Genomic DNA, 24267 nt, shown 5'->3' with positions numbered 1-24267 from the left:
TCTGGGAAGTTGGAGCTGGAGTCACCCGTCCGGTGGGGCAGAGACGTCCGCTTTATTGACAGACACGTTATGTACACGCGTGTTACGGCACACGACACACCCGTGGGTAAGACCAGGGGATAAAAAGAGCACCGAGAGAAGGCGCCAAGGGCCCGGGGCCGGCGTCCAGCCGCTGCCCCGACCTCCCTCAGGGCTTCTGGGCAGCAGGGGCTCATTTCCAAGGGCGCAGGTCACTTAGAGTCTGTTAACAACTTGACCAGCAAGCGTTTTCACCTCCTCAGCATCCTCCGGAGTCCCCGACCTGCGGCAGCCCGGCGGCACCGTGGAGAGGGGACCCAGGGACCCTTACACGGTGACTTTCTCCATCACGCTGTCAGTGACGTGGACTTCGTCCGCCTGGACGGTGACAGCCGCCGACTGGCCACACACGTGCTGGTGGTCCTTCCAGTCCTGAAAGGAAGGGCACGCCCCACGTGACCTGAGTGTGACCTGGGGAGCAGGGCCCGAAGCCCACCCCCACGTGGGAGGGGCCGGCTCAGATGGCAAACAACCGGGGTGAGCCCCGAGGACACCGACACCGTGAGGCCCACCTGCACTCTGATCCCTCTGTCGCCTGACATACAGAGAAAAGAAAGTCATACCTGCAAAGAAATATTTGTACCCGGTGCCGCCGCCCACGGTGTTATTTATACCGGCAAAAACGAAAAAACAAAGCTGGGGCCAGCCTCATGTCCACAGAAGGGTTCAGTGGCTGTGGCCCACGAGAAGATGGGACAGGGCAGGTGTGCTGAGCAAGATACCACCTCCTCGTGAGGGGGGAGCCCACCAAGTCCCCGGTCAGGGCAGATGCTGTCGGGCTGTTGGCAGGGGGAGAGGGGGCTGAGCTCAGGCAAGGCTGGAGCCCGTCTGCAGGCAGTGAGAAGCCACCTCTCAGCCCAGACTGGGGCTCTGGACGAGGACCCGGGGGCTGGACAAACGAGGGCCGTGTTAGTCGAAACAGACGTAACCCTCGACTGGAGGTGAGGCTAGGGCTTGGTCAAGAAATGACGTGATGGGGGGGGCGCGCCTGGGTGGCTCACGCGGTTAAACGTCTGACTTCGGCTCAGGTCACGATCTCACATTTCGTGAGTTCGAGCCCCGTGTCGGGCTCTATGCTGACGGCTCGGAGCCTGGACCCTGCTTCGGATTCTGTGTGTCTCTCTTTCTCTGCCCCTCTCCCGCTCATGCCCCACCCCCTCAGAAATAAAGAAACATTAAAAAAAAAAAAAAGAAATGATGTGATAGGAACGAACACAAACACGCTGGGCAAAAGCAAGTACAGATGGGGCGCTGTCCGGGACGGCAGGGTTCCAGCTGGTCGTCTCTGTGCTGTCCTACGCTTCCTAGGTTTTCTACAACAAGCCTGCCCTGTTCTCACAGTAAAATAATTATATCCCAAGAACAGAAATCTCCCCGGGAATCACCCACAAACTGTGGGAACACACAAAATGTGTACAACTGCACAGGCCGGCCCGGGCCATGGCATCACACCGCACGTGACTGTGAGCTCGAAAGGCGTCGTGGTGCAACCACGACAGTGTTTTAGGGGAACACAGGAGGCCGGCACAAGTTCTGAGACACAACACCCACAGTGTGATCTCCAGGAAAAACTCTTTTGATACACTGGACTTCACCAACAGTAGAAACTTTTGCCCTGCAAACCTGCTACTAAGAAATTAAACAGACAAGTCACAGGCTGGAAGTCCTGGTAAATCACGTATCTGATGGAGGCCCGTGTCCAGAGCGTGCACAGAACCCTCTATACTCTTACTGAAATGACCCAATTCAAACGGGGGCAAAAGGTCTGGACAGACGTTTCCCCAAAAGAGACACACGACTGCCCGCTAAGTGAATGCGAAGGTGCCCAAATGACTGGTCGTTACAGGAATGCCACTTAGCACCTGGTGGACAGCTGGTGGACAGCTGCGGCTGCTGGACCATGCCACGTGCTAGCGGGGGAGGGGTAGCACCCGCAGCCACTTGGGAAAGCGGTCTGGAACTTTCTCGGCAAAGCCAAACACAAACTGCCTGCACGACCCCGCGAGCCCACGCCGAGGTCCCAGCCCGGGCAGGGGAGGACACGCCCACCTAGGAAGGGGCGCGAACTCACAAGCTCGGAGAGAGCGGCACTCCTGGTGATGGCCAGAGGGAACAGGAGAAAAGGGGCAAAGCCCGGGCTTGTGCCCTGGAGCGGAAGCCGCGAAAATGCGCCAGCGCGAGGAGCCAGGTGCCCGAGACCACACATCACAGCACTCGCCACGTGACGTGCCCAGAGGAGGCAAACACACAAGGACAGGAAGTAGACTCGTGCTTCTCAGAGGCTGGGGAGGGGCCCACGGGGTCCTTCAGGGGTGGTGGACCGTTCCACGACCGAACTGGGATGCTGGCGCTACAAGTACTAACGATCACCAGGTTGTACCCTGAAAACGGGCCCACGTCGTGGAGTCCGTGCACACGCGGCAGACAAGATGCGGAACGGAGACCACATCTGCGAGTTAAAACCTACCAGGTCATGGCCCTTGTCACCCCGCAGCACTGACCTCCCGCCCACGTGTTCGCAGGAGGGATCGAGGGAGCCGTTCCGGACGGGACTGCTGGCCGTCACATCAGCTTTTACCGGTCACCACGAGGAGCCCAGGCCTCTGTCTTCACACCCCCCACCCGCTGTTCATTTTGGGTCCAACATGAGAATTACGGATTTTGAGATTCATTTTGTATCAATTTACAGAAATAAAACCAAAGCATGTCTTTATCAATAAGACACATCAAAGGAGAACAAAGTTAACACAATCCAGGGAAAAAGGGAGTCTTCGCCCACAAAATTATACCTAAAGTTTAGCCTGCCTGCTTCACAAGCACACAGCCCCAGGCTGCAGTTCAGACAAAATCTCATCTGAAGCAATTCCATCGGGAAGCAAACCCACGAACCGTCCGTGTGATCGTTCCGGTTCAAGGAAGATGCAGAAAGCGAGGCCCAAGGTTGGCCACATGGCAGCACCAGCCTGGGGCCCGCCACCGGCCCTGGCCACCCCACGTGCCCGCTCCTCCTCCGCAGCCCCGGGCACAGGCTGCTGCCCCGAGGCTCTGACAAGCTGATGCCCCCTCCTCGGTGCTGACACCTACAGGGGAAGTGCAGACTTCCGGTCCCCAAAACTCTACCAATTGTGGGTGGAGGGACCGATGCGCTCCGGGCTACCAGCACGCGTGGGAGGCAGGTCCTGCCCCACAGACACACCTACAGGCCACCTGGCACTTGACTGCAAGATGCTCTCGCGTACTCTCCCGGGGCCGGGGATGTGCTCACGTGCCCTTCCCCCCCACGGCACTGTGGGGAGCGCTCAGCGCTCAGGCATCTGCAGACCCGCTGGAACTCGATGTGCACTCGGCCCTGACCATTGTCCCCACCCACCTCCGTCTGCCATCTGCTATTCCTGCTCCAGAAATGCTGGTGACAGAGGCTCCAGAAAGCCACCTGGCGGGGACAGTGGTGTCGGCAGGCACACAGCTACCTCTTAAGGCAGCATGGGGGCCACGCTAAGGGCTCCATTAGCCAGTATTTATCCATGAAATACACTGCCCTTCTTAACTCTGCTAAGTTTCAAATGAGCACCAAGAAGGGACAGTGACAGCCTTGCTGAGTGTGGGTGGAAGAAATTAGGGACACCTGAACCAGCTAGCACCAGCGACTCCAGAAAACAGCGGCCGACAGGGGAGACACACACAACACACACAACGCACACACACGGGAACAGCCGCTTGCCCAGGCCGGCAAATGCCTGACCATGAAGGCCTCGGGCCACTGCACTCGAGGTGTGTGGCTTCTTCAGGGTTTTGGTCCTGAGGACACTTGCAGGAGACTGAGGCCGGGCAGACAGGACGAATGGGCGGAAGGTGCCACGGTGGGCGAGGGAGGGAGCCGGCGAAGCAGCCTCTCCTAGCGGGTAGGCGGTGGCAGTGCAGAGGGCACGTGCATGGGGCGGCAGGGGGGCACGTGCGTGGGGACAGTGTGGCAGGGGGGCACATGCGCGGGGACTGGGAGGCAGGTGGTGCACACTTGGGGACCGGACAGCAGTGGGGGGGGGGGCGTGCTAGGGGATGGGGCAGCAGGGGGCATGCGCATGAGATCAGGACGGCAGGGGGCACCCAGGCGGGAGCAGGCACGCACCTTGCGCTGGCAGAAGGTCGAGCAGTAGTTGACTTTGTGGCAGCCGGTGCACTCGCTCAGGGCCTCGCGGCCACAGTTCACACAAGACTGCTGCAAGAAGGGACACAGGCGTCAGTGTCGTGGGGACGCCTCCCAGTCACCCCAAGAACCAGCTCCCTGTCTTCACCTAAAAGGGTCTGTGCTCACCCGGGGAGAGGAGCGGCCGCGGGGGCACAGGAATGTCTCCAGAGGCTGGGATGGCTCCTCTCTGCCAAGTAAGCAGCCAAGTCCGAACCCGGGAATGACCAGCCTCTTCCTGAGCCACCCGGACCCACGTCACCGGCTGCTGCGTGTCCACAGCCCGCACCCCAGCCACCAGCCCAGCCGGTCTCTGTGGCTTCACAGAAGCGCACACTTTGTGCCCTTTCCCCCGAAATTCCACAAGTGCAGCTTTTCCCTGAACTCACTGAGAATGGCTCACGGTAAGAGACCCGCCCGTTGCAACGCGGGCACCGGGCAGCTGTGGCCACCAACCACCTCCACCCTCGCCAAAGCAGGGAGCTACGCCAGGCACAGGCTGGAGCACAGGGTCTGTGCAGGCCAGATGGCAGGGGGTCTGGGCAGGCCTGACCGCGGCGAGGGCCTGCGAGGAAGGGTCAGCGGGCCAGGGTGGAACCACACGCACGTTAAGTCGGACTCTTTACAGAAGAGTCCGGGCTCTGCGAGGATGCGCACAACCTGGTGAGCCGCGTCCGGGTTCTACTTGAACTTCAGCTTCCTTCCTTGCTGGACATTATTACATCTGGCACTCTCACGTTTTCCCACTCATAAGCCCCCCGGAGTGTGCTCGGTCACTGCCAGGAATAGGAGCGCCAGCTGGAATCCGAGGCGCTCACTTGGCACGCCTGCCTCTGCTTTACGAGACCCAATACTTAAACAGACACGAGACAGTCTGTGGCCTCATACAGAAATTAGCCTGGGGAGAGGGAAGGCTTCACGCCGAGAGGAAGTGGAGCAGTGGGGGGGGGGGGGGGGGGCGGTGGCGGCGGCGGCGCTGGAACCCCACAGACAAGAGGCTGTGGTGCACGGGGCTCACCAGGATGGTGCCTGCACGCACCAGGCTCCTGTGCTGGGTGAGCCTTCCTCACCGCCCTCGGGGCTGTACGCCGGAGGAGGAAGCAGGGGTCTGAATCCTCTCCTGGGACGTCTGGCCCCGACGGCCAGACAGCACGCGCTCACCTGGGCCTCCCGTATTTGCGCTCCCAGCACCCAGCAGTGTTGATGGGGTGCAGTGACCCTGTGACCTGAATCAAAACGTCAGAACGAAGAGACCGAATGGGGCGGTTCCTCTACCACGTGTACGTGCCTTTGGTTCCTGGGCCTTCCCAGGGCACTCTGGGAAACATCGTTTTAAGTTTATTTATTTATTTTAAGAGAGAGACAGAGAGAGAGCACATGAGCCAGGGGAAGGGCAGAGAGAGAGAGTCCTAAGCAGGCTCTGTGCTATCAGTGCAGAGCCCAGTGTGGGGCTTGATCCCACAAACTGTGAGATCACGATCTGAGCCAAAATCCAGAGTCAGACGCTTAACCCACTGAGCTACCCAGGCGCCCCGAGAAGATTATTTTTTTACCAAAAGTAACTTGTGGTCCGGACCAGAGTGAGACACGCCAGCATGAACCGGTGTCCGCTCAAGGTCCGGATACTGACAGACAGGTGCAGAAACCCGAGAGCTGTCTGTACACACGGGTTGTTTGTACACGTGGCTCCGACTGTCGGCCGAGAGGCCCAGAGTGACAAGGAGCACGCCAGCCCCAGAACGTGGCTCCCAGGACCATCCTCCAGGGGAGGAGCCGGGGCTCCCGGAGAAACGGCTGGGCCCGGGCCCGGGCCCGGGGCAGGAGACGCCAGGAAGGAAAGGAAGTGCCCACCAGCAAGTGCACTGAGGGGAGGCCGCCAGAGGGACACAGGAGGAGCCAGAGGCGAGCTCCCAAGGGGCAGAGAAGCCCACGTGTGAGCAAGGTAAGGCCCAGGGTATGACCCGGAGTGTGAAACACGCAAAAGAGCCCTCAGTAACGTAAATAAATGATTAAGCAAGTAAATGGAGGCAGGAGATTTTCCCACCCAACAAGCATGGCGCTGAGGACAGGAGGAGCCAGAGGCGAGCTCCCAAGGGGCAGAGAAGCCCACGTGTGAGCAAGGTAAGGCCCAGGGTATGACCCGGAGTGTGAAACACGCAAAAGAGCCCTCAGTAACGTAAATAAATGATTAAGCAAGTAAATGGAGGCAGGAGATTTTCCCACCCAACAAGCATGGCGCTGAGGACAGGAGGAGCCAGAGGCGAGCTCCCAAGGGGCAGAGAAGCCCACGTGTGAGCAAGGTAAGGCCCAGGGTATGACCCGGAGTGTGAAACATGTGGAAACACACCCATCCCAAGTCAGACAAACGAATAAAAGACAAATCCCCAAAGCCGAATTCCAAAAACACAGCCAGACTCCTTGCGCCCCCATCCAGGAGGAGGACAGCCCCACCCCCACCCCGGGGTGGACAAGCTCGGTGACTCAGTGTGCAAAGGGAAAAGACAAACCTCTGACTCTGCGCCCTGCCTGTGACATGCCCCCAAAATGCACACGCTGAGTGTCTGGGCGTTGGGGCCTAGGTTCACATCAGGTCGTGGGGGTGGGGCCCCCATCACGGGGTTAGTGCCCTCCAAGGACACCAGGGAGCACTCTGGGCCCATGTGGGGCCTGAAGTCAGGAAGAGGCCCCACGGACCAGACGCTGTGACCTTGCTCCGCCCTGACTCCAGCCCCTGGCCCGCGGATGACCACACCCCAGGCGTTCCACTTCCGCTGGTGCACTTGGGTGCCAGGTTACACGCACCTCTTAGCTAAGCACCGAAGAGCAGTGGGGAGGCCACCGCCGGCCGGGAGAAGCTCCCGTGGCGCCCCCCGCCAGATGCCGGACACCGTGCCCCGGGTGGGGGAGACAGGACGCTGTGCCCTGAGCAGGGAAGGGCGTCTGCTCTTGGCCCAGGTTAACCTCTGGCGAGCTAAGTTCACACAAACGCAAACGGCTCGTGACGACAACTGGAAAAACACCCTGAATGGTCTCAGCCGGCCTAGACTTGATCTTCTGTTTAAATTCCAAATAAAACGTCCACGCGGGGAAGTGCGAGGCCTCCTCCCTCTGCTGCAAACACCTGCCTTCTCCTCACTCGCAGAGATCACGAGGCCAGCGGACCCACCTCTTCCTGCCTCCCATGGCCTTCCCAGGTCGCATTTTGTCCCCCTGGTCCCCCTGGCACTCAGGGGGGACACTCTGGGACGGTGCTACCAGCGTCCGCCTCTGCGGTGGCGAATGGATCCCCGCACTGCAATCAAACAGGAGGACCGCTTGCAAATAACAAACCTTTGAGGGCACAGAAACTTCTCCTGCTCTCCGCAGGGAGGGGCTCTGCAAAGGGAAATGGGCTTTCACCCCGGCGGATGCCAAACGCTGCCGCCACACCAAGTCCCAAGACAGAAAGCCCCCCCTCAATGGGGCTCTGCCCGGAGGGGACGCCGCACCCCCAGGCCCCGAGGGCCGCTTCCCGAGGCTGGGAGTGCTCTGGGTCTCCTCACACGCTGCTCGAGTGGGGGCCTTCCTGCCCTTCTAACCCCTCCCGACCCTGTGAAGTCCCCGGAGAGAGGGCCCTCCACAGTTCAGGCAGATGTGAGGGCCCCTCATTTCGAAATCCAAGGGCCCAGAGTCCAGCTGTGGCCATCAGAGAGCCACACAAGCCGGACCCGTCGTCCCCGTGTGGAGCCCGGGTCTGCCAGTGCACGTGACCTCACCAGGCTACCCAGGGAGCAGGGCTCCACTGTCAGGAGCGCAAAGCTGAGCTTTCTGCCCAGCTGGCCCTTCTGGCTGACGGGAGCCCTGCGTTCACAGGGCAGGACACGGGGGGAGAGCTGCACAGGGCACAGGCGGAGCACGACGGTGTCCCCAGGCTCCGAAGCACAGAGCCGCCCTCTGCCAGCCACCAGGGCTGGGGCGCCCACCAGGTCCCTGGCGGAGAACCCACAATTCGGCGATCATCTAGGTAAGAACACAAACTGCTGTTTTCCAGTTTATGCTTCTGCATCCGATCTGAACCAGCAAGACGCAGACATTCCTTCCTTTTCATTCCTTGGATGCTCCAGGACAGCTGTGCAGAGACAGGCTTCCTCCCCAGAGGGACGCTGCTGGACAGAAGGACGGACAAGCCCACAGCTGGCGGCTTCCCGGCACACGGCCTGGGCCACAGGACATGGTGGGGGCGGTCCCCACAGCCTCCCTTCACCCCTCAGATCCCTTTTAATTCTGGGGGGAAGGTACCGGCAACACCCGTTCAGTGACTCAAACGGAACCTGCCACGGAACAGGCAACCGGCGAACAACCTGAACTTGTGCGACGACAGGGGTTTTTTTAAAGTGCTTTTTCTAAGGAAACACAAATCACCAAATTGACAACGGACAAAAAGGGCGCCTGGGTGGCTCAGTCAGTTGACTGTCCGACTCTTGATTTTGGCTCCGGTCATGATCCTAGGGTCACGGGGTCGAGCCCCGTGTCTCAGCGTGGAACCCTCTTTAAGATTCTCTATGTCCCTCTTTCTGCCCCTCCTCGCGAGTGTGTGTGCACGCACGCTCTCTCTCAAAAAAAGGTAAATAAATAAAAATAAACACCAAAAAAATGGGCAAACGGTCTGAGGAGACACTGCCCCAAAGCAGACACACGAGTGTCCAGCAGCCCCTGGCACGGAGCTCGGCGCCGTCGGTCAGGGAGGAAAAGCAAATCTGAGCCACGTGAGACCCCACTTCACACCGACCGGTGTGGCCAGAGTCTCACGACCTACACGCCACACCAAGCAGTCAACATACACACGTAACCGGAAGGGAGCAGACAAAGAGACCGGGCGTTAAAAATAGTTCTAGAAACAGTGACTGAATCAAACTGAATCAAAACCAAGGTTCCAGCTAATCCTGCCCTCTCGTTTACGGTGTTCTGTTGCCCTGACCGGTCTGGCCTGGGGCCTTGCTACGCGGGAGGTCCACCCCTCGCAGGGTGAGCCCGTCCCTGGAGACACTGAACCGTGTCTTCCCGAGGCCACACCCCCACGCCCTCCTCCGTGGTCTCCCACACCCCACCCTGCACCTGCCCAGGTCACCCGAGGTCAGGCCCCAACAACCAGGCACAGCGGGCTCACCCCGCTGTGTGCGTTCCTTCCCGCAGAAGCCACTGTCCACACCCGCCCCCCATCTCCCGACCCACCCACATGCTTCCCCCGTGGCCCAGTCTGCTGCCGCGTGGCACGCGTGCGTCCTGTGCGTCCTGTTTCCACGGAGCTGTGAGCCCTCACTTCTCCCTTGAGAGAGTCATCCAGCCTCCGCGTGCCTTCACGCACCCCGGCACCCTGACATCATCAGCAAGCCCACCAAATTTAAATACAACGACAACCACGCTCAGGTGCCTCACAGCCAAACTGCCAAACACCAAAGGCAGAGACAGAACAGTCCTCGACACAGCCAGAGAGAGACCAGGGCGTGTAAGAGACCGAGAATCCCGGCGGCACAACGCACGACGAGGACGGGCTAGCATCAAGGTGCTGGGGACCACCAGAAGGCGAGGTCACTCAGGATGTGCTTCCGAAAGGAAAGGTGACACACGGGCGTCTCCACAAAAACAAAGGACAGAAAATGCGGCACCGGAGGCGCAAGCGGGGCTGAGGAGCACCGCCAAGGCCAGCACGGGTGAGCGCACCAGCACCGCGCACGCGGGGGTGGGACACCAGCCTGTGACATCAGCCCGCGCACGCGGGGGTGGGACATCAGTCTCAGAGACTGAAGCTACAGATCCCGTCACGGAAACAAGACTCTGTCAGAATCCAGTGATGCCAAGAAACCTAGAATTCTCAAACACTGGAGAACCCAGCAAGCATTATCTTTGGGTAAAGAGATTAAAACCTTTTTGTCTGCTTTTCTCTTTCCTATAAAATTCATCACTGATTATGTATTAGTTTGGAACTGTAGCTTTTAAAAAAAGGTTTTTTAATTTATCTCCTTCTTCAGAAGAAGCAACATTTTTCTTCCTTGGAAAAACATTAATCACGCGTTAAGTCGTATAGAAAACTGAGAACCTGCAAAGCTCTTCTTCCCTCTGATTTATAAAAAATGGGAATAAACTAACAGAAATGTTCACATCGTAGATATGATAGGGAAAAAAAAACCAATCTGACTTTTGTTTACAAACCAAAGTCCACGTTTACTGTAACGGAGAAAGCTCCCGTTCAGAACACATCGCTGCTGTGCCCCCCACCCCCACCTCCCGCAGGACGCCTCCGAGTACACCACGCCTGCCGCGCACACGCCTCGGCTGGTGCTGCTCCGACCCTGGTGACCCCGGTGGCCTGCGCCCACCGACACCTGGGAGACCGGCCCTAAGCAACCCCCAGGCCGCGCACAAAAAGCCGCAGGGGCTGCAGTGACGAGCTGAGAGAATGTCCCCCGGCTGTGCTCCGTGAACCCGGACGCCCGGGATCCTCCTTCGGAAGAACCTGCTGGAAGCTGGAAGTGAAACAACACGGAGGCGGCCTCCATCAGGCACGGAGGTGCAGGCGGAGGAGCTCAGACGCGGAAGCTTCCAGCTGGTAATGGGGGAGACGCACGCCTGCCAAACACCCCAAGGGACGCATCTCCAAACTCAACAGAACACAAGGCACGTTTTCACCACGTGACAATAATCTGAAAGTATAAATAATGCCCGTGACAGGTGAGTGTCCAAAAACTCTGGCTGGCGTGTAGAACATTTTGTCCCTTTTGAAAGAAGCTGATTTTATTTATAAAAGCACAGGGGCGCCTGGGGGGCTCAGTCGGTTAAGCTTCCGACTTCAGCTCAGGTCATGATCTGTGGTTCATGAGTTTGAGCCCCACGTCGGGCTCTGTGCTGACAGCTCAGAGCCTGGAGCCTGCTTCCGATTCTGTGTCTCCCTCTCTCTCTGCCCCTCCCCCCTTGTGCTCTCTCTCAAAAACAAATAAACTTAAAAAAAATTAAAAACAAAAGCACAAATATCTTCCCACCAACAGCATTCAGTTATCTGTGAGAAAGGCTTCATTTGTAAACGATTCTCTAGCGGTGCTCTTCCAGGAAGGTAGGGGACGGCCGCCCCCGGAGCCAGCGGAAGGCGGGGGAGCAGGTGGCCGCAGACCCCGGCATCTGCCTGCACCGACATCACCTCCCCCGGCATCTGCCTGCACCGACGTCACCTCCCCCGGCATCTGCCTGCTTCAACGTTACCTCCTTGCGATCTGCGTCCGCCTGGACTCTGGCCTGGGCCGCGGCGGCTTCTCTGTAGGAGCTGGCCTGCTTGGCTTGTTCGAACAGTGTCTTCAGTTGCTGGGCCGTGCTGAGCAGGGAGTTGACCATCTCTTCCAGGTACAGCCAGTTCCGAGGCTCCGACATCTCCAGCCCGCTGACCACCGAGGGGGAGACGGCTTTGGTGGGGGTGGAGGGTGGGATGGCCAAGGCCGGCAGGGAGGTCAACACTAGAATATTCGGAATGCAAATAAAACAAGAAATTAATGTGTCTCCTCCCTTCAAAGCGGTCTCTGTTAAATTTTTTTTTTTTTTCAACGTTTATTTATTTTTGGGACAGAGAGAGACAGAGCATGAACGGGGGAGGGGCAGAGAGAGAGGGAGACACAGAATCGGAAACAGGCTCCAGGCTCCGAGCCATCAGCCCAGAGCCCGGCGCGGGGCTCGAACTCCCGGACCGCGAGATCGTGACCTGGCTGAAGTCGGACGCCTAACCGACTGCGCCACCCAGGCGCCCCAAAGCGGTCTCTGTTAAAACTTCTAATCCAATGTTGGAAAGTGGAGGCGCCTGGGTGGCTCGGTTGGTTGAGCATCTGGCTCTTGGTTTTGGTTCAGGTCATGACTCAGGGTTCACGGGATCAAGCCCCACATCAGGTTCTGCGCTGAGAGACAACCTGCTTGGGACTCTCTTTCTCCTTCCCTCTCCCTGCTTGCGTTCTCTCTAAAATTTACAAAAAAAAAAAGAGGAAAGAAAGAAGGAAAGAAAGAAAGAAAGAAAGAAAAAAGAAAGAAAGAAAGAAAGAGAAAGAATGAACGAACGAACTGCTTAAAAAACAAAACTCGGAAAGTGTGGGGGCAAGGGACAGACATAAATACCACACACCACACGGCCTCCCTGTAAACTGCCCCAGAAGATGGGGAGACATTCTTCCAGTCACAGCACCACACTTGAAAGCCCCCAGTGCCAGCACCAGAAAGCACACACGAAGGCCCAACCACGGACGTACGGGGCTGGAAGCCAGGCGCTCACGGATGACCCAGACCACAACCAAATGTGCCCCGTGCAGGGGGGCCACCCGGACAGCAAGGGGACAAGGACAGCCTGAGGCAGCGGCTCCGACCGCGACGCATCCCGTCGGGTCCTCCCCGGCATCCACGGCCACGCGAGGGGTCCTAATTAAGCGTCACGGAACTCAGGTGTCACAGGGGGAGGACAGCGTTACAAAGCTGGAAAGGAGGAAACCAGGAGGGACCCTGTGGTCTGGACGGGGCCAGAGTGGAACACACGTGCGCATACGTCCCCACCTCGGTGCACCGCGCGGCCCGCGGGCAGGGACACCCGAGTGCGACGAGCCTGCCCCTGGCTGAGCGATAACGGTCTCGCATCCAGCCTCCCGGGACACACGCCCGATGGGCCCGTGCAGGGGGTGGGGAGGGGGAGGCCTACATGGTGAGCAAGCCTGCGAGAGCGGAAGGAGGGTGGCGCGTCTATAAACCCACACGTTTCTGTCGCCGCGCCATCTAGAATGGCAGAAACGAGAAACACACAAACGCCCGCCAGCTGGTTTCGGAAGCTCCCTTTAACGAAGCATACTGACGGGGACGTGCCCCAGCTGTGTGATTAAGTGAAGGACCAAAGCCGCCAAGCGTATGCGGTGCGAGGCCGTCCCGTGTCAGACCGGGAGCGAGGCAAGCACCTGCGCTTCCGCTTCCGCCCGTACCGAGCCCCACGCCGCCCCAGGGAACACGCCAGAACTCACAGCCTCCCTCTGCCAGGGCCTGGCGTCGTCTCAGGTTCACCCAAGTGCGTTCACAAACGCAGGCCCCGATCCGGCGCAGCGACGGGAAAGAACCCACACGAAACCTACTTTGTCAGAGAGTCTTTCCCAAGAGCGACCCCAAGGCCAGAGTCGGCAGGTGCCGGACGTCTCTCGCACCCACCTATCTTGGGATGAGACGTTGGCAGTGCTGCTTCCGGGAAGGGTGCGATCTGGCAGCTGTCCTGATACCCTGGGTAGTGTGGCTCCGGGTGGCCGACTCTGCACGGGGGCTGCACGCCTGCCTCTTGCACTGTCGGGGACGAGAGGGACAAGACAGCCTTGGGACCCGGCTGGGGCCTGGCTGGGGCTGCACAGATTTTAAATCTCGACGTGTGTCCAGCTGCACCGTCCAAGGAGGTAGCTTCTGAGCCCCAGAAACGCGATGAACTGTTTGAATTGCTAGTATCCGGGATCTACCGGGTGAAGTACAATGTTAAACGTTAATCTCCACTTTCTTTCCGCTTTCTGGACGTGGCTAGTGGAACATCTACAAGCACACGTGGCCTCAGGAGTCTCTGCCTCGCAGCCGGTCCACAGCAGGAGTCGGCAAACCGTGGGCATTTTCTGTCACAACCGATAGACCCGCACGCCTGCCCGGCGCCCGCCCGCGCACGCCAACCTGACGCCCCTGCTCCAGGCCGCTCCAAGCCCCAGGTTAACAGGGGTGACGCGTGTGGCCCACAGGGCAGGTGCCAAGGACAACTCACCCGTGGCTCCCGCGAAGACATCGCCCTGGGCCGGGCTCTCTGAGATGACGGCGGTGGCCTCCACGGTGGACGCCCGGTCAAAGGTCAGTGCGCCCGAGGTAGTGATCTGTCCTGAGGGGGTCACGGTGACTGGAAAAGCAGAAGTGCTCTTTACCACCGGCTTGACCACGGCACAGGCCAAAGCCTGGACACAGCACGTGCCCCAGACACCTCTGCAGGGGCTGGAGAAGACCAGGGACCCTACACCTCTGACAGGAACCAGGGCCAAGGCGGCGGGCTCTCTAGGACACCCTGCTCACATCTGAACCGGCAACAGAGGCACGAGCTGCCTCGTTGGAAAACAAAACATAAAGTTGGAAGTAACTGCGAGACTCCTTTGTGGCTGGAATTAAGAAAGACGTTCCCAGAGGTTGGGGCACCCGGGTGGCTCCGTCAGTTGAGCGTCTGACTTCGGCTCAGGTCGTGATCTCACGGTTCACGAGTGTGACCCCACGTCAGGCTGTGTGCTGACAGCTCAGAGCCTGGAGCCTGCTTCGGATTCTGTGTCTCCCTCTCTATCCCTCCCCCACTTGCGCTCTCTCTCAAAAATAAATGTTAAAAAAAAAATTAAAATAAAAAAAGATTCACAGAGGTTGAAGACGAAAGCAGACTTGCCCCCACAGCCCTTCTGCTGCCCCATCCCCTTGGCCGCAGGAACCACAAAGAGAGAGCACCGGGGTGGGAGGGCAGGGGCGGGGGCGAGGGGTGGGGGGACGGCTCTCTGTAGATGCTTGTTCACAGCCTCGGGCGAAGGCGCTGGCTGCAGACACCTGTCTCGTCCCTGCCTCGCCCCACTCTGGTTCACACACAGCCAGGGTTTCCCTCGGTCCACCTGGTCCCCACTCCGAGACAACCGCGTGAGGCATGTGGACATGGGGGCTGAGCAAAGGTGTTCCTGCGGATGCCCCCTCCCAGAAGGCATGGCTCCTGGTTCGTTCCATTAGGAAACACCTGCTGGGGGCACGCCAGGGAGTCCACGGAGATGAGGAAAACCCCCCCAGGGCGGCCCCCACAGAACAAGGGAGCCCCAGGGGTTAGAGGGGCCGCGGCTCCGCCTCATTCAAACTCACAGGCGGTGGCGGCGGTGGCGGGAAGCAGCGTGATGTTCTTGGGGGGCTCCTTCTTCACGGGGGTCGCAGGCGGCTCATTCTCCTTCTTGCGCCTTTTGTAGGGGACGAAGAGCCTGACTGGGCCGCTCTGCGGGGAGAGGCGCAGTGAGACGGGGCCAGCGCTGTCCCCGCGCCCCGTCTCTGCCCACACGGGGGGGAGGGGGCACAGCAGGACCGCGGGCGGGAAGCTGCAGAGGCCCGACCTCTCTGCAGGCCCCAAGGTCCCTGAGGGACATTAAAGATTCTTTCTAAAAGAATACACGAAAAGCAGCGTTTAAAAACAAGATAACATTCGTCAACACACAGGATTCCCAGGGACTGCTAGAAGACAGAAAACAGAGAAGGACCCGGCAAAGGAGAGCCTCTGCCCCATGGGACACAACATTCCAGCAGGACTGAAGAGGCTTTGGGAACAGACGAGAGGAGCAGCAACGGCAGAAGCCAGCCCTGCACCTGCCACCCGGCTGTCCAGCCTCAGGCAGGAGGGGAGACCAGTCTCGGGGGTCGCAGCCCTGCCCCGGCTGCGGTCCCCCGAGACCACCCGAGCACATGGCGCCCTCCGCTCTGTGAGCATAAAGGGGGTCCTCGGAAGCCCTGGGTCGTGCCTGCTGGCCGTTTTCTTCTGTGTGGCTCTCGCGTCCCGTTTCTTTGCAAGTCTTACAACGTTTTGTCGAAAGATGGACGCTTTAGTGATGTACTGTAGCAACACTGAGACGGACTCCTTCTCTCCAGGGTTCCTGCTGCTGATCACGTCAGCAACCTGGCTGTCCCCAGGCAGCAGGGAGGGTGTCACACCCAGCAGGGGCTGCGCTGTCCCCCAGCAGACTGCTCACGGCTCCGAGGCCTGGGGGCAGATCCAACTGCATTAGGGCTCCTTCATGGGGAGTTTTTGAGGCAAATCTTTGAGGTCTGTTCTTATCCCAGACGGATTCTTCTTAGCTGCCACCTTCCCCGCTTCTCCGGTTTAGCGGGTTGCTCTCACTGCCGACCAGCCACCTCTCCAGGGCTCGAGTCCACGGGGCGAGGCTCTAGAGCTGGGGGGGAGGACGCTGGTGGCACGGTCTTCCTGCCCTGCCACTCCTGGGGGTGGCCTCTGCCCTCAGAGAGGAGGCTGGTGAGGGAAGGAGCCCCCAGTCTCTTGGCCACACCTGCCCAGAATTTAGTTTCTGCGACTCAGAACCAGGGCTGGAGATGTCCCAGTAGGCGGAGGGAGCCCTAGGCCACGAAGTTCTCCCCTGTGTTTTCTTCCCAAAATGTGGGTTTCGTGTTTTGGATAAATTTGGATCTGTGATCCATTTTGAATTCATCTGCACATGAAATGCCAGGTTGGGGCCGAGAAGCATTTCTACGCCGAGTGCAGCTGTCCCCACCGCCATGCAGCCGACACCCTTGTGTGCAAGCGCACCCGCGGCCCCGCCGACCCCTCGCCCTGCTGACGCGCACTCTCCATCGCAACAGCAGTGGGAAAGGTCCTCGAGGGCCGGGACCCCTCCGACTTCAGTCTTTTCCTGCAAATTGCTCTGGTTGTCCTGCTTCTTTGCCTTTCTTACCGACTATAAAACCAGCTTGTTTAAAGCTCCACAGAGCCCCGCGGGGATTCCAAGGAACCATGTGGAGCCTGCAGACCGTGAGGGCAGCGCCCGAGCCCTTCCTGGGCCTCCAACCCCGGCCACGCCGCCTCGGCTCAGGGCTTCCCGCGTTTCTTTCCACAGCCGGGTCTAGGTGTGTCGCACACGCATTCCGCACGTGTCCTGTTTACACCCGTCTCCACGTTCTGCGGCCACTGCAAAGAGTGCTCGCAAGTTTTCTAAACTCCCTAACGGGACGATTCCCTCCTACTCTCTTCCCCCTACGAGATCTCGGAGTGCTCTCCCTGGTAGTTTCTCCAAGTGAACTTTAAAGCTACTTCATTTTCACAAAAATGTCCCCTTGTTCACTCCACGAGAATATTTAATCCATACACGAACTAGACGATTTTAGGATATTTCATTTTCCACCCAAGACTATGATAGGTCTCTCCAATTACATCTCCTTTCAAATCTTCTAAAAATTAACCAGATAGCTCATCAAAATAAAACCAGGATATCTCGTTAAACAGCTTTCTAGTTCACTTTGAAAACATCTCAAAATAGAACTTAACAGTAAGGAAGGCTGAAACCAAACTAAGACATTCAGACACTACACGTTACTCTCACGTTTTTGAAAGCTACACGGCCACAAAGGTTAAAATCAATGAAAACGTTCATTCTTTTTGAAACTGTTAGTTGAGAACATAGAAATGTGTCAAAAGACCTTAAAAGCCCCTCATAATTTCAACGTAGTACTTTTAGGACATAACGTTAAAACACACAGGATATGAGACAGCACACACGTACTCCCCACGACCGCGAAGAACACTGTGTGCTCAGTTTTGGGGTCAAGATGGTGATGCTGGAGCAAGTTCCCCGCCTGCACCACCTGCAGCATCAGAGCGACGCCAGAGACGCAGAGTTTGAGAGAGAAACGTGACAGCCCCTGGATCGGCCGCAGGGGCGCCAGAGCCGTGTGCGTCATCGCAGTGGCCCTGCCCGCCCGTGCGCACCCCGGCCCCACCAGGTGACCCCCCCGGCCACTCACCAGGGTCATGTCGTCACAGCAGGCGGCACAGGTGCATGAGGCAGCGTGAGGATTTAAGATCCCGTCCTGAAATTCAGAGAAGACACGGTACGTGAGAAAGTCACCTTTCGGCAGCTCTACGGCGTGTCTGTCGCTCATAAACACAAAACCCTGTCGCTTCCAGAAACACCTCTTCCTCGCACTTCCCTGTTGTACAAGGCGGTTATCGGCGGCAGGGTCCGCCGAGTCCCTTCCGGGAGGTGAAGACTCTACGAGCGTTATTTCTTGACCAACACGCAAAGCGCTACCCGCAAACAGCAGTGAGAAGCCCCACCCCACGACGGGTAAACCGGGGTTGGGGGGGGTGGTCAGCGTCTGGGAAAGGTCACGCGCCTCCAGGGGAAGCTCCGGTGTTGCCTCAGGCACTCCTGGCAAGCACCGTAGGCACCGAATGTGTGAAACACCAGGACACTAGGCGAGGTCACCTGCCCGGGACCACACGGCCAGGCGGCCTCCGTCTGACCGCACATGCCGGCCACGCCCCGGGGCCGCCGTGGGGACCCCCCGCTTAGCTGCGGGGGGACGGCGCGCACACACCTGAATGAGGCACTGAAGCGGCCTGCCCGCGTAGCGGATGCTCCTCTTCCAGTCCTTACTGCTGGCTCTCCCGGCCATGGCTTCGAACTCAGTCGGGCTGTACCAGTTCTCCCCCTGCTTGATGCATCGGCCCCGGCCGCCTGAAGTGACACGAAGGACCAGCAAGTGGCCGCACCGCCCGCCCCCAGCGGCCTCGGCCGGCTGTTCCTCACATGGGCCGCAAACGCCACAGCCCCCCAGCTGGGGCTGCGTGATGCACCCCCCCCCCCCCCGGCCCCCACGGCCGGCCCGCAGCAGGCAAGCCCCCGCCACGAATCCACACTCGCAGGCCCACCGCACCTCCCCGCCCCACTGTCCACGGCCACCGCCAGCTCACCCTGGTCTCACGATGACCTCCTGCCACCTGCCCCACCCTGGGAACTTTCCCTGTGGGAACTCCTCTTCCCCCGCTTTCCCCCCTCCATGGGTTGCTGCGTCTTCTCACTGCGCCCCCACCACGCCCCAAACCTCTCCACGGCCCCAGCTCTAGTGCCCGGGGCTGTGAGCCACGTCCGCCCCGGCACGGTCCACACGTGTGTGGGGCCGCGAGGGGACAGGCCTGGCCCACACGTGTGCGCTGTGGGGCCGCGAGGGGACGGGCGCCTCACCTGAGCCGAGCCTGCTCTTGAACAGCGTGCCGCTGATGTTCCGGCAGCGCACGGGCAGCTCGCTGTCGTACACCGAGGGGTCCCAGTTATATTTGGTTCCGCCTCGCTCCTGGCCGGGAGCCGCAGGAGTCGGAGGGCACTGAGGGCCTTGGGCAAAGGAAGCGTTTTGAGAGTAAGAGACGCCGGACGCACCCAAGATAACCAGGCAAGTACAACCACGCCGACTGGCTTATGACGGCGGGTCGTCCGGCTGCCCACAGACCACCCCGACTTAGCAGCACCAGGCAGCTCTTTCTCGGCTCGTAAAACCCCACTTTCTCTACTTAAACAGGAACATTTATATTACGAATTCACCACAAAAATGAACAGGTCGCCCCCAGCATGAACTCCACAAGCGCCCAGGTGTGCGGGCACCTGGAGTGAGGGGTGCAGCTGGCCCCTTCAGCCCCGCCGTCTCCACGATGCTCCCGTCCGTGTGCACAACAATCAGCGTGGCCTTCTCTGTGTTCAGGCTGTCCCCGATCTGCAGGGCTGTCCTGCCAGACTGGAGGAAAGAACGTTCCGTGAGTCTCCCAGACAAACAGCTGCGGGGCCTGCCACTCGGTGCGACGGGACATGGGCCTCGCTGACCGTCACCGACAAGGGCGCCAACGGTGCCTCCGTGGGCTCTTTCAAGATGCCAATAAAAGACCTAAACACGGGTGCCCTAACCTCCTCCCCCATCCCTGCGTGAGCCAGACGCCCTTCCCTGTCCTTGCTGGAGGAGAGACTCACCCCGCTGTCCCTGGGTGCACATCGCTCAGGTCTCTGGCAAACTCAAGGCCTTGCCCAGAGAGTCCTGGGGTGGACGACACTCTAAGCAGCCTGCTCACACCCACCATTCTGGGACATTCTAACACTTGCATGGTCAGAGCATGGAAGCAATGAAGGCAAAGTGAGAAGACATTTCCTAAAATCTGAAAATCCATCAGGGGGGTGAGTACACCTCCTTGTGGAGCTGAGGGACCCCCACCCATGAGCACGCGCACACCTGCACACGCACCCAGAGCCGGGGCTCATCACCCAGAGGGTCAGGGCCTCAGTAAGGGTGTTGCACTGCTCGTGTCTGAATCACTAAAGACACGCAACTCTCTACTGAAAAGAGGGAATGTTCTGTGTTCATTTACGAATCACAAAGTATTTTCCTTATTATTTTTTAAATGTTTGTTCATTTTTGAGAGAGAGAGAGAGAGAGAGGGAGAGAGAGAGAAACTGAGCAGGGGAGGGGCAGAGAGAGAGGGAGACACAGAATCAGAAGCAGGCTCCAGGCTCTAAGCTATCAGCACAGAGCCTGACGCGGGGCTCAAACCCATGAACCGTGAGACCATGACCTGAGCTGAAGTTGGACACATAACCAACTGAGCCACCCAGGTGCCCCAAAGTATTTTCCTTATTAAAGCCAATGGAATACACATATATTTGAGACCCCCCCCCTTGTCAGTTTCGTCCCCGGGCCTCCCTGTCCTCAGAGCCCGCTGCAAGGACCATGTCCAGGAGGCACGGTCCAGGCTGTGCCCTGGTTCCCTGACCCTCTGGCTCCAGCCCCTTCTAGAAAAGAGGACAAGCCAGAATCCGCTTCTGGGAAGGAGGGACCTGTTGGAGGCAGGAAATTGTCAGCTGGCTATCAGCTTGTACGCATGCTGAGACCCTAAAAAATAAAGCAAGTTTCTTAAGTCTGTACTCTGCTATTAAAATTAAGAGGGTGAGTCTGCTGTTTGCTGCCATTCCAATGATAGCAGCTTTGCTTGCAGGTGTGTAGAGTCCTAGGTGTGTGATTAAGGCTAAAATAAAGAGAAACGGTAACTAACAGTTCTGGCAAAGCTCCAGGAGAGTCCCCCATTCTGTGGTTGTCGGGCAAGGATGGGAGATCACAGCACACTCTTCCTGGCGCCCACACAGCCCTGTGCAGGGCCTCTGGGGGAACCGGGGTCAGGGAGGTCACACTCTGGGGTCTGGGGAAAAGTGCTCATGGAGTGGCTTACCAGGACGTGTCCCGAGAGTGAGGCGGCATTTGCCACCGACGTGGTGAAGACGTTGTCTGCAGAGGCACCCACGTTGGCCACGGTCACAGTGGTCACCTCTGCAACACAGAAGCCTGATTCAGCACACCATCAGAGCCAAGGGCCTCCCACCAGGGCCCCAAAACAGCATTTCCCAAACAGGTATCTGCACTTCCAACCACGGGACTCCCAACATTCTTACACAAAGTGCTCACTCCACATTTCTGGACCACAGTCTAAGCAATCTGGGCCTTAGAAAAAGAAAAGAAAGAGGCAGCTCTCCAGCCCACTAGAGCCTTTTATTCACAGTGAAAACCCGCCCCCGCCACGCTCCCACTGAGCTGGCAGCAGGCTCTGCCAAACTGCCCCTGGGCTTCTCGTTCCCTTTAGCATAAAACCATACACCAAGGTTCCAGGAGTCCGGTGACCATCCTGTGGCCAGGCTCAGGCAGTGTCACCTACAGAGCTCCCTCCCTTGCTGGTACCCTCTCGAAGGTCAGCACAGGCCAGGGCTCAGGTCTCTCCTGCCTCCTCCTGGACCCCCTCTCCCATTCACTGCCCACGGAGAGGCTTTCCTGCCAGCTCCTTGGCTGGGCAGGCGGTCCCCTCTGTCACACAGCATTCTAGAATGGCCCATGAATAGGGCAGTCTCTGACTTGGGAAATGCTCACAAAATACTGGTGGAAAGAGTCCTGCATATTCCACTAACCCAGCACCCACCAAACTGCACTGAAAATAGCTGTTCCCCTTGTCTGCTCCTCCAGCAGACCACAGCCTACGTCCCTGTCTGAACGCACGCTCAGGCCAAGCAGCTATCAGGCCCGAGAAGAGGGAGCCCCAGAGAGGAGACACAACCTGCCGAGTTACCTGCACCTGGAAGGTATCTAACCTCAGCAACTTAGAAAAGTTCTAATGCTTCCATGTATGCAAAAACACAACTATCAAATTCTGCAGATAAAAACATGCAACGCCAAGACATTTCTCTGATGCCGTGACGAACTATATCATGTTTCTTTTCTGCATCCAGAAAACATATGCAAAAAGCAAACAAACAAACAAACAAACAAACAAACAAAAACCTGAAAACTGCACGGTCCAACATCAAAGCAGAGTTTAGCGATGAGAACCGAATACTCTAATAGCCACAAAGCCTTCTTCCTTCTTTTGTGAGGACCCCAGACAGACCACACACAGACCAGCAGCTCTGGGGCAGCAGGCCAAGTCCCCCCCGCCTACAGCTGCTTAGGGCTGGATAAACACCGGAGTGACAGGACCACCAGGACACAGGCTGCTGGCTCCTTAGGGGAAAGTGCCTGACAACACGTGCCGTGCCGGCAGTAACTCAAGGATGCACTTCCTGGGTCCCCACACTCAGCTAGGGAGCTCCCAGCTGGGAAGGGATACAACACTTGGGAAAGTCTCTACCTTCATTGGGATGGCGATCTGGGAAGGCACTACTCCTAAAGGAGGCTTTGGGGCACAGTCTGAGGCTCCACGGGTCATGACACTTGAGAACGAGAATGTTCTGTGTGGCAAGAAACAAAACCACGGGCCAGTTTTCCCCTGGGAAAGGAGCTTGCCAGGAATGGTAGGGGGAAGGGAGGATCCATAAAGGAGATGGGATGTGGGGGGCCAGGGACGGACCAGGAGGGGAATCTAAGGAGTCAAAGCATGATGCCGCCCTCTGCTCCCAAAGGCTGCAGGGCCTCCCAAGCTGGGTGAGCACTGCCTTGCTCCCCAGCTCTCAGGTCACCCCTGAACTGGACCTTAGGATTCCAAGTGACCAGACACACCCAACCTCAGGCTGCTCCAGGGCAGGATCCATGTCTGATCCCCACTCCCCTAATCTTCCCAGCCCCCCTTGTCACCAGCACCAGGGACAGACAGAGAAGACAAGCAGGGCAAGAGGCAGGTGCTGAGAAGGTTCTGGAAGGAGCACAGGGTGCTCTGCAGGAAGGAACGGGGCTTGCACAAGGTAAACGGGTTCAGGAAGCATGTTCAGGGAAGTGTGCACACTGGGCAGGGTCAGGCTGGTCACATGGGGCAGGCGTGCAGGAATGGCAGGGCACACGAGGTAGGTGTGAGGCGTGCCAGAGGCATGTGCTCGGAGAGAAGGGGGCAGGCTGGTCCCCAGGGCGCGTGCAGCGGGCGGTGGGCGCGGGGCTGGCGTGGGCTGCTTGTGTGCGCTGTGTGCGGGGCAGGTGCACACAGGTGCACGGGTTTGTGTCTGGGGCCGGCGCGCGTGGGTCAGGTGCGGACAGGTGCATGGGCTGCGTGTGGGGGCAGGTGCGCACAGGCGCCCGGGTCGTGCGCGCGGGCGGGCGGCACTTGCCTGCGAAGGCTGCGGCCGCGGCGGCCTCGTCGGGACCCGGCAGGGCCTCGGCACCCATGTCCATGTGCCCGGACTCGGCGGCCATCACCGCCACGGCCGTCACCCGCCGAGTCTCGCGCTCTGCCTCCGAGTCTCCGTCCTCCTCCGAGTCCTCGTCCCTGCTGAGCACCGGCTCCTCCGCCTCGCCTCCTGCCGCGGCCGCGGCCGCCGCCGCAACAGCGGCCGCGGCCGCCACCGCTGCCGCCTCGGCCAGGCCCAGCTGCTTGGCGGCCGAGTCCGAGTCCTCCATCCGGACTCCGCCGAGCCCGCCCGAAGGCGCCAGCCGGGGCCGCCCGAAGGCCGGGACGGAGCCCGAAGCGCGCAGCGCGAGGAGGGCCGCCCGAGCCGGGCCGAGCCGAGCCGAGCCGGGCCGAGGCTGCCCGAAGCTGCCAGCCGAGCCGAGCCGAGCCTGCCCGAAGCCTCCCGCGCCGCCGAGCCGAGGCTGCCCGAACAGGGGCCGAACCGGCACGAAGCGGCCCAGTCGAGCTCCGCCGACGGCCGAGAGTCCGGAACCGAGGAGGGCCGAAGCGGCCCGAAGTGCGGAGCCGAGTCTGCCCGAACTGGTCCGAGGCTGTACGAGGGCTTCCGAACGGCTCTGCGCTAACCCCTCCTCAGCGCCTGGGAGGCCGCGCCACCCTTCGTCCCCCGCAACAGGGTCGCCGACTGTGGGGCAGAATCTCGCCGGCCTCCGACGCAGCGCGGCCGGGCCAGGAGAACCTTTCGTCGCAGGCTCCGCCCACCCCCGCCTCGAGCGGGAGCCGAGTCCGTCCGAGGTGAAGCCGAACAGAGCCGAGCGTTGCCGAGCCCCGATACTCCGAGCCTCGGCTCTCC

At 59.3% G+C, this 24267-nt stretch overlaps 1 protein-coding gene across 3 annotated transcripts; it reads right to left on the bottom strand.

The window, feature by feature from the left end:
• Positions 1 to 28: 28 nt before the first annotated feature.
• Positions 29 to 24264, bottom strand: DEAF1 (DEAF1 transcription factor). Of its 3 annotated transcripts, none has more exons than XM_045486427.1 (12): positions 23398 to 24264; positions 21048 to 21145; positions 19441 to 19570; positions 19027 to 19173; positions 18380 to 18519; positions 17804 to 17869; positions 15149 to 15275; positions 14040 to 14168; positions 13454 to 13582; positions 11495 to 11742; positions 4205 to 4294; positions 29 to 450 (listed from the first exon to the last, which is right to left on the bottom strand). In XM_045486427.1, the coding sequence occupies exons 1-12, from the start codon at positions 23684 to 23686 to the stop codon at positions 346 to 348; spliced, it is 1698 nt and encodes a 565-aa protein (XP_045342383.1). In that variant the 5' UTR covers positions 23687 to 24264; the 3' UTR covers positions 29 to 345. The 3 variants fall into 3 exon arrangements, with proteins under 3 accessions (XP_045342383.1, XP_045342385.1, XP_045342384.1); XM_045486429.1 differs by lacking the exon at positions 23398 to 24264 and adding an exon at positions 22491 to 22582; XM_045486428.1 differs by lacking the exons at positions 29 to 450; positions 4205 to 4294 and adding an exon at positions 10234 to 10941 and having other exon boundaries at positions 23398 to 24258.
• Between the last annotated feature and the right edge of the window lie 3 nt (positions 24265 to 24267).

The sequence above is a fragment of the Leopardus geoffroyi genome, chromosome D1, assembly GCF_018350155.1.
Source record: "Leopardus geoffroyi isolate Oge1 chromosome D1, O.geoffroyi_Oge1_pat1.0, whole genome shotgun sequence".
Taxonomy (NCBI): domain Eukaryota; kingdom Metazoa; phylum Chordata; class Mammalia; order Carnivora; family Felidae; genus Leopardus; species Leopardus geoffroyi.
The sequence above is the reverse complement of the archived record's forward strand: the minus strand, read 5'-3'. Positions and strand labels throughout refer to the sequence as shown.